The 18,375-nt window shown below is 37.8% G+C and overlaps 1 protein-coding gene across 3 annotated transcripts in view; it reads left to right on the plus strand.

Annotated features, from left to right (window-relative positions):
* RPS6KA5 (ribosomal protein S6 kinase A5) overlaps positions 1 to 18,375 on the plus strand; it is an 83,190-nt gene that overhangs the window by 26,414 nt on the left and 38,401 nt on the right. For 2 of the 3 annotated variants that reach the window (XM_065685742.1, XM_065685741.1), the window contains exons 5-6: positions 3,332 to 3,447; positions 3,941 to 4,048. In XM_065685742.1, the coding sequence (XP_065541814.1) occupies positions 3,332 to 3,447; positions 3,941 to 4,048 (224 nt within the window). Of the gene's footprint in view, positions 1 to 3,331; positions 3,448 to 3,940; positions 4,049 to 18,375 lie in introns of those variants that run through there. The other variant, XM_065685743.1, reaches the window with a different exon arrangement.

Here is an 18,375-nt window from a genome sequence, read left to right on the forward strand (position 1 = left end):
TGCTGCCAAACCTTTTTTTTTCTTTTTTTTTTCTTTTATGAAACCTTTTGATCTTTGAGTATTGAGATACTGCATGTTTTGATTTTTGAATGTTAAGAGGCAATCCAAAATCGCACATTTCTATGCTGAAAGTACAGCTTGTTCATAAGGCTTGGTACTACTCTAAAATTGGGAATACTTTTACCTTTCAGATCAGCAGCAAATTTTGTGTTTGGTATGCAATATTTATTTGTAAGAAAATTACAAGCAATTTGAAAAGGCTGCTTACTTACAGTATTTGGAACTGGAAAGTGAATAATTAAGTTAATGCTTGGATGCAGAATACATTTTTGGAGTGAAAAATTTGAAGAATTAAATGGTCCCTTAATTGAAGTACAAGTTTTGCACTTCCTTTTAGCTTGTAACTTTGATTTATTGAACCTTTATTAGCAGGCTGATTTAGACATTAAATTAAAAAAATTTTATTAACGTTACATAAATCTATACCACTGTCTGTCAATTCTTAGGAACGTGTTCTATACACATACCTTAGCTTCATTTGCTACAGTGAGGTAATACAGGTATCTGAGAAGCTCAAGCTTGAATAGAGTATTCACTAGGTTTGTTTGCAATTCTCAGCTCTCATTTTCAATAAGGATTCTTACAAATTCCCCTGACTAGGACATTAAAGAAATATGTCAGCTATTGTCTTTGGCTGGAAAATGCTAAAGACAAAAAGTTAGAAATACATTGATAGCTTTGTTGCTAACCTTTAATAATAAAGATTTTTTTTTTCTTTTGTATTGAAGTTAGGGTTAAGAATCCTGGGGAAAAAAAAAAAAAAACAAAAGAAGAAACCAAAATGAGACAGAATGTGAACATGTGTTATAGATATTATAGTACAATTCTTTAAATCCAGATATTTTTTTGTTAGAATGCAGTTTAGATACCATTAAAAGATATTAAAAAAAGTGCCAAACCAAACAAGTTCTCACACAAGATGGATGTAGTTACCTAAAAATATATACACAGTTATAGAGAAATTTAGGTGACAAGGTACATGAAGGGCAAGTTGAAAGGTTATATTATATTCTCGTAAAAGTCAAAGAGTAGGAAGCCTAGTAGTTCTGAAGAGCATTGCATAGCAGATAGTGCAGGTTGGCTATACACCCACCATGACACAATGTTAAGGTGATGTTTAATCAAAGCTGTTGTAGCATTAGAGGTGTTTTGGTTTGTTTTTTTTTTTTTGCTTTCGCACAAACTCTGCATGAACCCATTCTCAGAGTATCAGTTGAGGCCAGAAAGGTTCTTTAATCCCCTTCCTTTTAGCAAAAAATGTGAATAATTAGGGTTGTATTAAAAATTTCTTTTAATCACTTTTTGTAACAGTGAAAATCTCGCCTACGTAACATGGCCTAAAGCTACTTTTTCTTTGTCCCTGGCCTTCATACCTTTCCTGACAGGAAAAAACCACAATTGTTTGTTGCAAGTTTATTGTATCTCATTATAAAAATCTCTGTAAATAACTTCTTCAATTTAGTGTTGGAATTAGCCTTTCAGGGGCTTCTGAATTCTTGGGGAAACCAGTCTTTGCCTTTGTTTTCGTAGCTGAGTTTGGTGTATGAGCAACATGTCATTTTAGTGTCAAGAGGTTTTAGAATTGGAGCCTCAGTGCAGTATTTAATACAATTCTTTGTTCTGTCAGATTCCATAGCTGTATGAATTTTGTCTGGATCAAGTGCAGACATGCTGTTGCATTTCTGCCAAATTCCCAGAATACAGGGTTTGGAATTGATTCCATTTTTAGGTTGACTTTGTTATGATTGAAAGAACAGTGTTGTATCCATGTGAGTACCAGTTCTCTACAACCAGTTCTCTACAAAGCTTGTCCGAAGTTAAACTGCTAATACTTAAACAAAAATTAATAAAACAATCTGACCTGTCAGCTGGAGTTTATAACTGAAGTAACTGATAGTTAGGGGGTTTGGGATTTTTTTCCCTTGTGTCAGTGGTGCATTTGATTTAGCACCAAGAATTTGAAGGCAGATTGTTTCATTGGGCTGTGGTAGAGTGTTATAACCTGAACAGAATTAGGCTTGTTCTGCCACTCCTGTGGCAGGTTTGGCTCATATCTGTCTCAGTCATTAGAACAGTGCCTGGAAATTCAGTTTCTTGAATTGTACCAAATTAGCAGTACTGATCAGAAATATTTGTTAAAATTTCTTTTTATTTATTTATTTATTTATGTTTTCTTCATGGTTAGAATGCAGAGTTGTGTGTTTTGGTTTTTTTATTAAGAAGGAAGCAGTTTTAAAGTATGGGTTATTTATACTTTTTTGTATTTTCTTTTTCAAATGCGTGCTGATCTAGATGAATTACCTTCTTCACATTCTTTTATTCACCTAATACCCTTTCCCAAACGGAGACTTGGAGAACTAAAAAGAGAAAAGAGATCAGAATGTCTATAATTTATGTATTTATGCTTTCTCCTTCCAGGTATTTGCTTACTTATAACAGTATTGGACCTTTTCCATGGATTTATGTATTATACCAGTTCTATAGAAACCATACTGAAGCAAATGTTAAGTCAGATGTGGAACACCTTCCTTGCTCTGTATATGTAGACTCTAAATACAATATGGGGGCTTTGGGATTGCAAATAATTGGCTTTAATGTACACTGCTAGCATAAACAGCTGTACATCTAAAATATATTTGTGTTGCAGTGGAACTTTGTTGTAAAAATTACTTTATTTCACCACCACCACCACCTTGACTGTGGTCAAAACCCTTGTGTCATAGCCTGCAGAGAATCAAAGTGTGGTTTCCATGAGGGAATGTATGTAGAAATAATCTTCTGCAGTAAGTTTTGCCATCAAAGTTCCCCTTACAAAGGGTGAAACTTGTAATTGCCAATTATTTCACCTAATACCTGTTTTCTGAATTGCCTTTACGTCAGTCCACCTTGTTGCTCTAAAGTATTTCGTAAGAGTGTACAAAGTATTCTGTTTGTAGCTGTCATTTGTACTCTTTTTTTTTTTTTATATTCCTGAATGACTAGAAGTCCAATTTTGAAGAAAATATTCATCTTTCTAATTCATGGATAGTTGAGGTTTATTTTATGGTTTTTGCTGCCTGTTGAAACGTCGGTTATGTTCTTCTGTTAGTCCTCTTAAGAAGAAAATTGAGTATTGTACACCATGGTGAAATATTACTGAATTACAATGAAATAAAAACATCTGATCCCAGAAAATGTTCTTTAAGAGCTTACAAAGTATGTATTAATATTCCAGTAAGAAAATTAAGTGGTCGGGATGTGAAATTAAAAGGTTCTTTGTTCTACTTTTTAGACTATATAAATGGAGGAGAATTGTTTACTCACCTTTCACAGAGAGAGAGATTCTCAGAAAATGAGGTGCAAATCTACATTGGGGAAATTGTTTTGGCACTTGAACATCTTCACAAGGTAAAGTAACTTTGGGCTGATTTTGTGGGGTTACAACTGTATTCTTTTTGCATTATATAAAGTTAGTAAGAAGAACTATTTTTTTTTAAAGTTGCTTTAAATTCAAAGTAACTTTATGTAGCAACTGAACATTAGTTGTATAATTAGAAAAACTTCCAATGGAGTGTTTATTCATGTGCGCCAGATTAAGACTGCATGTTTTTGTCTGCAGCATGTAGAGTTGCTTTGTGTCACTTTTAGATTCAAAGGGTATGGTATGTCCTTTAAGTTTTAAGGTATTAGTGCACAGTGTAATTTCTAAGAATTTTTAAGTTGCTTGAAGTTATTTTTTTCAAAGGCATTTAAATATTGTGCTTTTTTGAGGTGCAACTTTCAGGGTCAAATTACCTTAATAGTAGGAAATTCATTAGCATTGTGGTTTTTTTAAATGCATTCAAAAATGTCTCCTTGATGTGTTTACATTGATTTGGAAATACTTTTATTCTCTTTGCAGTTGGGAATTATATATCGGGATATAAAACTTGAGAATATTCTCCTTGATTCTGATGGCCATGTGGTGCTGACAGACTTTGGTCTGAGTAAGGAGTTTCTTACTGATGAGGTGAGTGTTTGAATCTCCAGTAAACGTGGACAGAATCCAGCAAGATCACAAAGTCAGATTCTGTCTCATTGAAATCATAAACACAGTTGAGAGGGGAGAAAAAAAAAAATTGCCTTTAGATTCTTCATAGATTGAAATCTACTAGCCTGTTTTACTGGGGTTTGAGCTTTCAGCTCATTGCTTTTTGGCTTGCCAATGTTGTCAAACATTTTTGTCTGTTCCAGTTTTCCCTGAAATACCTCCATGCTCCCTCCTGCTGCCCTTTATGTGAAAAAAGGAGAGATCCCCATAAGTCTGAGAAGCCACTTACATTAACATTTTCAGATGCTTTTTAAAAAATGCTTGATTGTGCTAATACTTTGCAGTGACTAGGCAAATGGTATGCTATGACTCTTCTTTATGCTAGTAATAATTAATGTATTATTATCTTGTCTCTTTCTCATGTCCTTGTGTCACTTTTAATAGGCCTAATTGCAAGCTTTTAGGATAAAAGCTTGTATCTTATTAAATACGTGCGTAGTACTTAACATAGTGATCTCTGACTGTTGATGTTAGTTGTTAATTGTTTGTAAGGTACAGTTCTATCTCCAGATACACTTTTTAGATTCCTGAGAGTCAAAATTGCACAGGATTTTACTTCTGAGAAAATGTTAAAATGGCTATTTCTTGGCTTTAACTTTAGGTATCAGAGGTATTGAAATCTGGGAATGCAGATCTAAAAGTCTTTGTTAGAAGCAGCAGAAGGATTTTCTAAAAATAGATAACTGGTAGTTTCCTCTAGAATATCTGCATTTCAAATGGAGTCTGGTTAGGATTTGGGAGGTACCATTTTAAGAGCTATAAAATGTTACTTTCTGAGGGAGAGAAATAGTACTGATAATGTGAGTATATTTCGTTTATATTATAGCGTGAAAACAAGAGGAAGTTCAACTGGCATGACAAGGGATTAGCAGCCAGACCAGTGCAAGGGAGGAAGCAGCAAGAGATGCAGTTTTCAGCAGGAAAGATAGATAGTAAAAGGTGTGTGTAGGAAGAGTAGGACCTTCTTATAGTTGTGAGAGAAGCTGCGCTGGACACAACAGAAAAAGTAAAGTGTGTGGAATGGTATTATTGCACTGATGGGAGAGAAAAGGAGCAGTCCTCCAGCCTTTGAGCTGAAGTTGAATGAAGCTGCAATCTTCGCTATGGTAAGAATGTCATAGTGAATCAGGACCTTCTTGAAGTCTCAATACAGATGGTTTTAGGAAATATAGGTATTCCTTATCTGTGCTCACCTTTGGGATGTCATTTATAAACAGTGTAAGGAAAGGGAAGGACTTGGATAAGCATCAGAGATGCCTCTCTGCTTTTCCTATACTCTGAATTGGATTCCTCTTTCTTCAGACATTAAGTAAAGCATTCTTGCCACTTGGTCATTTAAAGTTGGTTCCTCTGACTAATCCATTCAATTTTCAGTATATACCCCAGATTTATTTTTGTTCTCATATTCTCCTTCACATTTTGTTTTCCCTGTTAAAAAAGCTCAGCATTTCAAATGTTTCTTTTGAGGAAAAAAGTAATTGTATTTATTGTTCACTTTCGAAATCTAAGAATTTGTCTGAGCTTGACTACAGTTTTCAAGTATGCTATTGTGATTTAGCTACTAAATCTAGACATGATTAGAATGACCCATTTAAACACAGAACTTGATATTCCATATTGTATTCTCTTTAGACAATTCAGCTACTACTAGAACACTTATAATTTGCATTACAAAAGATACTTAACTTACGCTTCTGAACCAGTGTATGTAGTGAAGGTAAAAATTGCCTGTATAACTGCATAGCTTTATATTTGTCTGCATGCTTGTTGGGTAGCACTTTTAAATAAAATTACACAGCTTCATGGGTCAGATAAGTGTGTAGCATTTGCAGTTTAATCAGATCAGTATGCTTTCCTTTCTTTCCTTCACACTTCTTTCCTGCCCTATCCTGCTTCTTGCAAGAACTTTGCCATTAAAAGTATGCTTATGCAAATGCAATTTATTCTAGTAACTCCCCTCTTTGAATTGTATTTTCTCAAATGAGATATAGTTATTAAGAATGCATAAAAACTTTCAGCAATTACAAGCATGTACTGTGTTTAGAATTCTTTACCATGTATTTATGAATTTCAATTGATTTTGTAGTTACGGATACTTGCTTGGAAAGATCATAGTTCAGTGTTGTCATTATTTCTGCTTTTATCTGATGGCTGTTAAATATTTCCAGGTACCTGAGCAAGTATAGAATCTAACAAGTTCTTTTATAATAAAAGTATACTATTTCTTGACTATAATAACTATAGCAGATTGACTGTTCAACAATAAGAAGGTGGGAAGCTGGTTTTCCTAAGCACTATTTGAGTGAAAGGAAACAAATCCATGAGATTTCTAGGAAAACAGAAACCTATTGATTTCTGCTTTGCAGCTACTGAAGCATGAGTGTGAAGAGTGCATTGTCAAGTGTCCTCTTTGTTTTACAGTTATTATGTGAAAGTGCTTATTACATGGAAGAATTACAAATCCAAAGCAGTGAGGTTTTAAGAGCTCTGAAGTGCTTTCTATTACTGTTTCACTAAGAACTGACGTTTGTTTTGTGCAAGTGAAATGGCAGTCTGGTTTTGCCTTTGGTTTATCTTTAAAATGTAATCCATATGCTTGTATTTACATGCAAAAAGAGAAAATAACCTAATAAAAAATTAGTTGAAGAAAAATGAGTTTTCACATAAGATAGGTAGATATCACAAAGTATTTAGATATGAAATGACTTCTGGTGTTCAAATATTTATTTGAAGCTCATGAAGAGCTACAGTTTGGCTAGTTTAACCATAGAATAGGATAGATTAAAACTTTGAGATGTATAGTACCATTTTTAGTATTAAGTTTTATGGCATGTTATTCTTAGCCACCATGATGAATTTAAGGCTAGTCTTTCTGATTTTTAACTCTCAACTGAATCTCGAAGAAAATCAGGGTAAAAGAAGAAGACACTTTCTAGCCTTATGCTTTCATCCAATCAGTTGGGTTTCTAGCAGGGATGTGGAATATATTTGCACATGACATTAATATAAATTAGTATCTGGGCATGGGTAATTGATAGGACTGACAGACTTCATGTTGAAACTTATACAAGAGTCTTGTTCATTGCATAAGTGCAATCACTTTTGTGTTGCTATCTTTTGTTTTTGTTGTTGTTGTTGTCGTCTTGCATTTCATTTATCTTAAAAAAACCCCAACAAAAAAAACCACCATCAACAAAAAAACCCTGGCTTTCATCAGGTCCCATGGACTTTGGTGCGTTCAGGTTTTTAAGATGGTCTCGAACCAGATCCTCTCCTACAGTGGGCCTAGGGTCATCATTCTTACAATCCCTGTGTCTGCCTTCCAAGACTTGGGTGGTGTGGCCAGAGCATTTGCCAGTGAAGACTGAGGCAAAGAAGTCATTCAGAACCTCAGCCTTCTCCAAATCCAGGGTAGCCAGTTCTCCTGATAGCTTCCGGAGAGGGCCCATGTTGTCCCTAGTCTGTCTTTTATTTGCAATGTAATTATAGAATCCCTTCCTGTTATCTTTCACATCCCTAGCCAATTTTAATTCTAACTGGGCCTTAGCTTTCCTAACCTGGTCCCTAGCTTCCCAAATAACTTCTCTGTATTCTTCCCAGGCTGCCTGTCCCTGCTTCCGCCTTTCATAAGGCTCTTTTTCCCTTGAAGTTTCCTCAGCAGCTCCTTATTCATCCAAGGAGGTCTCCTGGCCCTCCTGCTTCACTTCCTTCTAGTTGGGATGCAGCACTCCTGAGCTTGCAGCAGGTGATTCTTGAATATCAACCAAGAGTCTTGGGCCCCCCTGCCCTCTAGGGCTATATCCCATGGAACCTTACTAAGCAGGCTCCTGAAGAGGCCAAAGTCTGCTCTCTTCAAGTCCAGGGCAGTGAGCTTGCTGCACGCTCTTCTCACTGTCCTGAGGATCTCAAGCTCGACCATCTCATGATCGCTACAACCAAGGCTGCCCTGGAGCTTCATATTTCCAACCAGCCCTTCCCTGTGAGTGAGCACAAGGTCAAGCATGGCACCTCTCCTTGTTGGCTCCTCTGTTACGTGCAAAAGGAAATTGCCTTCCACACAATCGAGGAACCTCCTGGATTGCTTGTGCTGGGCCGTACCATCACTCCAACAGATATCGGGGTGGTTGCAGTCCCCCATGAGGACAAGGGCCTGTGAGCTTGAGGCTGTTGTTCCTATCTGTCTATAGAATGCTTCAGCCACAGCGTCCTCTTGGTCAGGCAGTCTGTAACAGATCCCCACAATAATGTCCCCCATAGCTGTTCTCCCTTTAACCCTGACCCACAAACTCTCTGTTGACTGCTCACCTGTCCCCAGACAGAGTTCCATACTCTTCAGCCTATCCCTAACATAAAGGGCAACTCCCCCTCCCCGTCAGCCGGACCTGTGTTTTCTAAAGAGCCTGTAACCTTCCATTCCAACACTCCAGTCATAGGAGCCATCCCACCATGTTTCTGTGATGCCTGTTATATCATAGCCCCGTAGACGTGCACACATCTCCAATTCCTCTTGTTTGTTCCCCATACTATGGGTGTTTGTACAGAGGCATCTGAGCCGAGCTCCATAGGAAGCCGGCTCATTGGCTGGAGCAGCTGGAATATCTCTACATTGCTCCGAGTATTCATTATAGGTGCTGGCAACTGACTGGGAGTGTTGGGATGAAATGATGCGCCCCTCCCCCAACACATCTAGTTTAGTCTAATTTAATTTAACTTAATTTTATGTTATTTTATTTCATTTTTATTTTATTTTCCACATAGGGTTTGTTGGTATTTTTTAAACCTCTTGAATTACTGTGAATAACTAACTACTTCAATGAAACTTGAGCAAATAGGTGCGAAAAAGCTTGCATGAAGTAGATGGATTGCATTTGGGCAAAACTGTCCGCTCCTGTTCCAATACCTTTTACTTTTGGTGCTCTTTGATATTGTAAATGTATTTGGCATCTCTTATGCATTTTTTTTCATTACTTTCTCTGTTATAAAAATATTTTTTGAAGGTATGCAATGGCAGATAGTGGAATACTTCCCAGAATCTGTGCTCTTTTATACCTAATGATTTTGCCTCTGCATGAAGAAAGAGGATTTTTTCAGGTTTTGCTTTCTGTGCTGTTCTTCTCTCTTTTGGTACTTTTACCTTGCTCTTATCAAAAGATGGTGCTTTAGAAAACAAGTCTTCCAAAAATTAGAATTTTGGGAAGAACCTAGTGCAAAATGTTCATCTGAGATGACAGTGGTACATACATACATTCCTCCCACACAATAGTGTGCTGTTTCTGAATTATTTTGTCTGTAGAACTGAGGCTTTTGTTTTCTTTTCTCTTAGTTATTTGCTTTACAAATCCATTATCAGGAACTGGTTTAAAGAATCCCTTGTGGAATTACAATTGCATTGCTCTTGAAAAGCAAATATAGCTGTTGTATAAATCTGTGAAGAGGGTTTCTTTCACCTCCACTTGACATTAGATGAGGGCATAGTCTTGCATTGAGTTACGTTGTAGGGCCGCAGCTGTCTAGATTGCATGTTTGTTGGCTGGTATGCAGTGCCAGATTTAGCTGTTCTTGCTCTCCCATTTTTAAAAAGTGCTTGTTCTGATGTAGCTGCTGGCAGGTAAATCTCATTCCTGCTTGAAAAATTCAATAGCCTGATTCCGTATCTGTTTCGGAAGCAGAAGTCGTTAGTGTGTCTAGCTTTGGTGTGAGGCGTGATAACCAACATGGTATTTTGACTTAACTGGCTCCTTCAAGTAGGAACAGCCACAAGGATAGAATTTTTAATGAATTCCAGATAACTGTGCACACTTTATTAATTCTCCTTGAGATGACATTTGAAACTAGTGGAACTTTCATCTGCCATATTGCAACTGTTCCTGGGGTAGTCTAAACAAACCTTTAATTTTGTAGTACAGTCTTCATTATGAAGCAGTCTAACTAGTGTTCCACTAAACATTTTTCCTGTCTTTGTTTTTCCTTCTCTGTATTTTACAGAGATCATGCTTTTGGTCCTTAGTGTAAGTTACAGCTACAGAAGCAACATTCTAGAGCTGAGATATGTCTTGGGTGAAGTTGTACCCTTTCTGAAATGGACAGCATAATTACCCAGTGTTGTGCCTAGATATTACAACCATAAAGGCTCCCAAGAGAATTAAAATTTGGAAAAAAAAAAAAAGAGAGAAAAAAGAAGAAACAAATTGGTCTGGCATGCACTTTATTGGAACAGGATTTTTTGGTTTTAATTTTAAATCTATATCAGGTCTTTGAACCATGAGAGAGCTTTTCTTTCAATATGCCTTCCTTGAGACTATAATTATTGTTATTCTGGACAATTAAAATGATGGCAAATAATGTTACAGATCTGATTTCTATGGAAACAGCTTTTTTTCTTGGCACATTTTGATTTTTGAGGTAAATATCAATAGCATAATTTTCAGATAGGATGTTGAAGGCTGACTGAAGTTCCAGAGCCTGTTTCTGCATGGAATTTAGGCTTTTCAATCTTAACTTGTGATTTTCCTGAAATGCAAAAATCCATTCAGCAGGTCAGCTTATTAGTAGCACTTCTGCTTTGTGGCCTCTAAAGCACTGCAAATAAATTTCCATTTTAGTCAGTATTCTTTTGATTTATCCTGTAGTTTTCTCATTAAACTTCCAAGGGAACTCTAATGGCTCACTTAGTTGGTAGCTTATAGACACTTTGCTGATAGCTGATATGAGACTCTGACACTGTCGAATTCTTCAACTGCTTAATTTCTTCAGTCTTGTAATCTGTTTCTAGAGGAACTGTGGTTTTTGACTAGTATGTCAGGGAGCAGCAGAATGGGGAGACTTTTCTCCACCTGTGAGCTGGGAGATAAGAGTGACAGCAAGGCAGGCATGGATCAGTATGCTCGCTGACCAATGGTGCAATCCCACAGTTACTAAACAAGATTGGTGCAAGTCTAGTGGCAGTAAGACTGGCTCAGACAACAGTCCAGTGGTTATCAGACAAACTTGCCATAAGGAGGGAGGCTTGAGATCAAGCCAGGATTTGAAGTTGGTGGATCAGGATCAGTGAGGTACACAGCCAAGTACAGGCATACTTGCAGCACAGCTGACACAAAGATCAAGAATGGGAGCCTGAATTTCAGCTCACATCTGAAGGTGGAAGTGCCTAACAAGGTTCCACAGAGATTACGCAGCTGCATTGTGTCAGTGTTGATCTTGGGTACAGATGCCATAACCCGTAGGACTGGGGAAGTAGGTTGTACTTACCAATTATGTATTGATAAGCTGAGGGCCTCGACAGCGTTATCCTAGGAAAGTTTTCAATTTTTATGCCTATAGCCAAACTAAGTTACAGCTTTTAGAACTCTAATTACACCCATTCATGGCTATACGAGATAGCAACAATAGGGATACTGTCCTTTGTGTGCTAGAAATTGTGCTAGATGTTTTTATTTCTGGTTGATCTTATTTGCTACAGTACTGATAGTGCCCAGACAGGGTGTAATTAATGTAACCTGGAACTTAATTTTGACTTTGAAGTTACTTTAGCAAAGGAATAAAGACAACTTTGGCTTGAAACATTTGTTTAGAGATAAGGAAGGTAGTTTTACTCCAGCATGTTTCCCTGGTTTAGTCAAATGAAAAGCAACAGTGAGACTTCTCACAGTACAAATGCTGGCATATGTTCATACCTAGAAATGATCTAACACTTTAGGCTTTTAAGGATTTAAAGAAGTTAATTATATGTTCCTGTTGAAAGGACAAGAAAATTATATTTGATAACCTATGAAACTTTTTAGGTGGGCCTATACCCCTAGTTAAGCCTGAATCTTACTCCTGAATGCTGTAGAATAATATATCCTTTCTAGCCTTTACTGTCTGAATCTGCTTATTTCTTAACTGATTAGTATTTTTCTTCAACAGCTTCATTAAAAATAGGAGATTGAATTATGTTTCTGTCAATTTCCAAATATGCATTGAATAAATTAAAATTATTAGTAGGGACATTTTCATGTGTATTGTTTAAAGTGTTCTTCCTTATTAACTAATAAATTGGTAAAACTATAAAATAGGAAGGTCATTTGACATGCTTCTGTGGCTGATGCTGTTCCTACTGCATTGATACTGATAAATATGCATCTTAGAGATTTCAGGATTTTAGTGTTATTCTCCAAGAGAATAATAACACTCAGTACCGCCTACTTAGCATGTTTCCAGTACTATTACCTTTTGCTGCCATTTCTAGTTCTGAATTTGAGTCTGCTTCTCTGACCTACGTTCTTGAGTGAGACCTTCTGTGGAAGTGTAACATGCAGGTTTCATTTGGGATGACATGTTCATCACTGGGTGAAGCGTTGCAGTCCTATCCAGGTATCAGTTACAAGTATTTAAGCAAGAGGTGTTGGGACTCTGCATGTTCAATTTAAGTTAGTGGCAGGAGCTATTAAATATTTTAATACAATGTTAAATGCTCCATAATACTATGTTAGTTGACATCACTGAACCTTCAGAACAGAATAATATCATCTATTGTGTGTCTCTTGCTTGAGCAGACTGACTTCTCCTAGGCTCTTGTAGCTGATGCAAAAGAAAGAGCAGACTTCACCACATAAAGTGAAGACCATGTGAGCAGAAGCGTATGAGAAATCATAGAAATTGTTCAGTGGGTTTACTTTACAGATTTTGTATGAAGCATTACTTAAGAAACAGATTTTTTCCCATTAGTATATTGATAATCATATCACAAAACAGTCATTTGAGGAACTTTGCAAGCAGTTCTGGATTTATCTCATATAACCTTGCAGTCTGTGACAATATCCAGCAATCATCTTGGCTGAACTTCTCAAGAGCCAAAAGCACAGCATCCCTGCACATCTTATTTACTCTAGAAGACAAGTTGGAAATGCACCATCTTGTGCAACAATTACAATAATGTGGTGTTAAAGAAATTTTAGCATCTGCTGTTCATTTCTCTTCCATGTGATCTCTTCCCCAGTTCCGAGTCTTCTGTGCAAAGACGTCTGGTTTTGGTATCTTCATTTCCCAAGAAATTTCCACATCATTTACATGGTAGTATAAGAATACTTACTGTCCATTGGAGACGAAAACTTGGGTTGTAAATACTTATGAATAACAATCAAGATTACAGATTTGTTGTGTGCTAGAATGTTTATTCACTGAATAGAATTCAGAGCAAGTTCTTTATATAGATCGTAACTGCCAGTTCCAAAAAGTTGGTTTGAAAGTTTAACTCTTCTGGAGACTGGCTTTTTGTGATATGTATTACATGCAGACTGCATCCAGTTTATTGTAGGTGAGAGGCATTTTCACAAATGTGGTGTGTTTTACCTGCAGCCCTGAGTATTTTAATAAAGTTGGAGAAATACTAATAGCTCACATGACTTTTTGTGTAAACATTCATATGAAGTACAACCTCTTAGGTGAATTTTTTTTTTAAGAGAAGATGCAAGAAATGCAGAGTTTTAGCTAAACTATTGATTTTCATCAATTTGTTTTTTCACCTATATGCCTGATCTGAAAGTTAGTATAGAGAGTTTGACAACCCATGCAATAAGGAGGACTTGTCCTTGACTTTTATGTACAAAGACCATATCTGTATTAGGTTAAAAATGTTGTTTAAACTTGCTATGCAATTTCAGAGTACCTTCAACAACAGTTAAGCATTCCTTTGTCTTGCTAGGTCATAGCTGGGTCTTGCAGGGTTGGTTGGGCTGGCATGCGAAGTGGGGCTGGGCATGTGCTGTGAATGGCCAAGGTGCCACACACTCCCCACTTTATATTTGACATGCTTAAGAGGTGGGCCAATGCCAACCTCATGAAGTTCAACAGTAAAGTGCAAGGTCCTGCACCTGGGTCAGGTCAATCCCAGGCACAGCTACCGGTTGGGCGGAGAAGAGATTCAGAGCAGCCCTGTGGAGAAGGACTTGGGGGTGCTGGTTGATGAGAAAATGAACATGAGCCAGCAGTGTGTGCTCGCAGCCCAGAAAGCCAACCGTATCCTGGGCTGCATCAGAAGGAGTGTGACCAGCAGGTTGAAGGAGGTGATCCTGCCCCTCTACTCTGCTCCCCTGGAGTACTGTGTGCAGTTCTGATGTCCTCAGCATAAGAAGGACATGGAACTGTTGGAACAAGTCCAGGAGAGGAGGGCCATGAGGATGATCAGGGGACTGGAGCACTTCTCATACGAAGACAGGCTGAGAAAGCTGGGGCTGTTCAGCCTGGAGAAAAGGAGGCTGCATGGAGCTATAGCAGCCTTCCAGTATCTGAAGGGGGCCTACAAGGATGCCAGAGAGGGACTCTCTCAGGGACTGTAGCAACAGGACAAGTGGTAATGTGTTAAAATTTAAACAGGGGAAGTTCGGGTTAAAATTTAAACAGGCAGAAGTTCTCTACTGTGAGGGTGGTGAGGCACTGGAACAGGCTGCCCAAAGTAGTGGTAAATGCTCCATCCCTGTCAGTGTACAAGGCCAGGTTGGATAGAGCCTTAGGTGACATGATCTAGTAGGAGACGGGGTTTGGAATTAGATGATCTTAAGGTCCTTTCCAACACAAACCATTCTATGATTCTATGATATTTTGAAACCGTCATAGTGATGTAGGATTAAATGAATGAAGCAGTTTAATTTCCCAACCAGCAAGGATGGACAAGAATAGGTATCTCCTAAGAATGTTGCTGAAATCTGTGGAATAACCCTGACAAAATATACATACTAATTCTATTGTTTCTCTGTAATAAGAATGTGACAAGAACCAGTAAGTAATTCTTGTCTGGATTGGAGAATTTTTCAATGGACTTTGGGAGAGTCAGTCCAGAGAGCAGCCCTGAATGCCTTCAGTGAGGTTTTGTCTGGCTGCCTGGTTACCTGTTCAATCACACCCTCTTGCTCTGTGTCAAAAGGTGTTACTCAGGCACAGATTTGTTGGTGATAGATTAAACACATGCCATCAGAGGCTGCAACTCTGATTCTCTGGCTCTAGAGTTTGTCTTTGTGTGCTTTGGCCCTACAGCACGTAGTGTTCCTAGGGTTTGGGTTTGGTTTTTTTTTTTAAATATTGAATGCACTAAAGGAATAATTCTTAAGCTATTTGACTATGTTCCTAGAATGTTTTGTATTAATACAAAATGTATGGAAATTCAATAGCTGGGAAGTGCCCTTTCTATAATATTATGTAATTTCAATTTCTTGACGTCATGTTCTCTAGTTGTTATCCAGATCTTTAGACCCTATCCTACCATTGCTCCTATTAGCAAGGGATTCCTATTAGAGAACACTATTAAAGAACATTTAGAAAGAATAACTTTGGTTTTGCTTGAAATCACTAAATTAATTTAAGGAGTTGAGCTTTGTGGTTCAAAGGAATATGGTAGTAGTATGGTTTTAGAATGTGTCGTATCTGATGTTCAGAGTACTAGTCCAGCTCAGTTAAGAACAAAGTATTTGTGCATCAAGTAGCTGGAGAACAGAAGCAGTCTGTTCTGTTTCAAAGGTGACCTTTCATGTAGCTGGAAGAGTGGGTCCTAATTGTGAATGCTGAAACGAATGGCTTCAGTGAATACATGGCTAATCTTCTGGCACAAAGACTGTTGTGAATAAAATAAGATGTAGGATTGTAGGACCAATGTGTACATTGGAGCAGCAGCATGTATTGTTTACATGGTATTTGTCTAGTTGAAGTTCTTCAAGGGTCATATATTTAAACGTTAAATAGTAAGCTCTGAGGCATTTTCCCAAAGCAGTATTTGTGTAGCAAATAGGTGCTCTCCTTAGGATTGTTGCACGCTTACAGAGAAGTGTACTTGGAATATGCCTCAGTATTCTGAGCCAGAGCCTCTAGATAGAGCATCTGGTTATTTGCAGGTGTGGGTTTGGGTTTTGGGGTTTTTTTGTATAGTTTTACCTGTGTTAGTATTCTGTTAGCTAGCCTTATCTTAACTCACTTTTTCCGGCGTTCACACTTCTGTAGTCCTTTTTTCATGTTTTTGTTTGGGTGCTTTGCTTTAATATGTGTTTGCTTTATTCCTAAGGCCTCTGAAATGAATCTTAGTGACTTTTTGATCTTTATTTTTGTTTTTATTGGTCAAATGGCATGCTCTGCTTTGCTCAGTCTGTCTCTTGTACAAACAGTCATTTTGGCAACAGATGGGTATATTTTGTGCTTAATGTTTGTATAGGTTATATGTTTCTCTTCATGTAACTTCTAGTTACTGGCAGAAGTTTAATCAGAAATCTTATTTTCTTTAGTACTCAGCAGAAATGTACTGATGACACCATTGACTCAGGAGGTACTCCACGCGTCAGCCCTTGCCTGCTTGTGTCTTAAACCTTTCGATGTGAATAATGTGATTTTTTTTTTTTTTTTTTTTTTTAATTTATTTCATTTTGCTCTGGGGCTGCTTGGGAGCTCCAAAAGCTGTTCTCTGAACTTTCTTTCCTTCATGCTGACTTGGATCCCCCATCTGCCATGCTATGAGTAAGCATGGCAATCACAAGATGCACTTTCCATTTAGGCAGATCGTTATTTCCAGAGGATATACTTAACTTGACTCTTTTGAGGCCCTGAACTGATGATGTTCTCTGCTTACCGAAGGAGTTATAATAGCATGTAACAGTCCCTTATCCACTGCTCTAAGATGACATTTCTTTAGGAATAGTACTTTGGCCCTGATATTCAGACAGTTGTTGACTGTGTCCTCCTAGCTGAAGTATTAAAAACCAGTTTGTTTATCAGACGCAGGCCTTTGCGTGCATGGGATAAAATATTGCAGGTCTTCACCCTCTAGCTGCTGGGAAACATCTGTCCTGAATCTGTTGTCTCCATTTCTTTTTCCAGTTCCATGCCCTTTTGGGTGTGCTAGGATGTTTAATCAGACATTTTCAGTGCATCTGGGATGTGAGATTTCTTTTTTGTGTGTCACTGGAAGCTAACACCATCTTTCCAGCACAGTAACTTCTTAAATAAAACATAATGGAGTGGCCCTTTGTCTGAAGAATGGGCTGCCAAAAGGCAGTTTGGCCCAGCAGAGATGAGCCTTTTAGGAGCATATTGTGCATGTGTGATTCCTTGGTCTCCCGCAGTCTCATCTGATTTCTGTGGTTTACTTTGGAATTACAGTTCTTGTCGCAAACACACTGTTATGACCTGTTGAAAAGTGTTGAACAGTTATGAGACTTAATAACTGCCTGAGCTGCCACTGTGTATGTTGCTAAACTGAATTTACGTAGCTGTAGACTAGGATGTGTACTCTTATGGACTCATCCTTGTATTATAGTATTGACTGTTCTTTGGCTAGTCAGGCATTATCTGTATATGTGTTGAGTTTGAATAGTCTCTGCTGAAAAGTAGTTTCATCCTCTTGCTTTTTCTGCCACTGGCAACATGGTTTTTTGTACTTGATGAGGAGTACTCATTAGAGAACTTTAAAGGCTTAAGTTCTCCATGTCTTTGAGGAGAAAAGTTTACACATGTGCTTTCTATGGCTTCATGTAGTTTCAAATGCCTGCTTAGCATTCCCCAGTTTCCTAGCAGTGCCAAGTGACGATACCACAAGATCATCAAGAGTGCGAGTGTGCAAGACCATCATCCTTCTGTCAGTGCTTTTGATTGAATTCTGGAACTGGGTTTTTTGATCTTTGGAAATGGTGTAGTTGTGGCCAGCCTGCCAAGGTCAGTGTACATGGTCTCAGAGCACTGTCATTTTTGCTAAGATTTTTTTCTTTGGTGAAGTGACTGTCTTCAGGGCAAATGTTAATCCATGTTACACCTCTCCATCTTGGACAGCTACAGAGTTCTAATTCTGTGCCCTAAAGCTGCTTTTGCCCTTTATTTTTTGATGAAGAAAAAGGAAAGTGGAATGCTAAAATAGATGATCATAAAGGCCTCAGGGATCATACAGACATGGTATTGAAAGTGCCTGAGTAAGTTGAAACAGTTACATTTCACTGGGATCCTCAGATCAGTCAGAATGACTGCAAGGAACTTGGAAAGAGGGCAGTGCACTGACTTTTTTATATTGCCATCAGTGGAGCAGAAAAACTTAGAGGTCTGTCCCATATGTAGTACTAGAGTATTTATTAGAAACAGTCTGGTAATACATATAGGCACATCCACAGTGTCAGTGTGTTGTTCATCTCAAAGAGTAAGTGTTAAGGGAATATAACTTGGTTTTCCAATTTAAGAGAGGGATGGTTTATCAAAGTCAACTGCCTGTCTGTCCAGGTGAAGCTGTCTCTGTTCACTGGTCA

This window comes from Lathamus discolor, chromosome 6, assembly GCF_037157495.1.
Source record: "Lathamus discolor isolate bLatDis1 chromosome 6, bLatDis1.hap1, whole genome shotgun sequence".
Taxonomy (NCBI): Eukaryota; Metazoa; Chordata; class Aves; order Psittaciformes; family Psittacidae; genus Lathamus; species Lathamus discolor.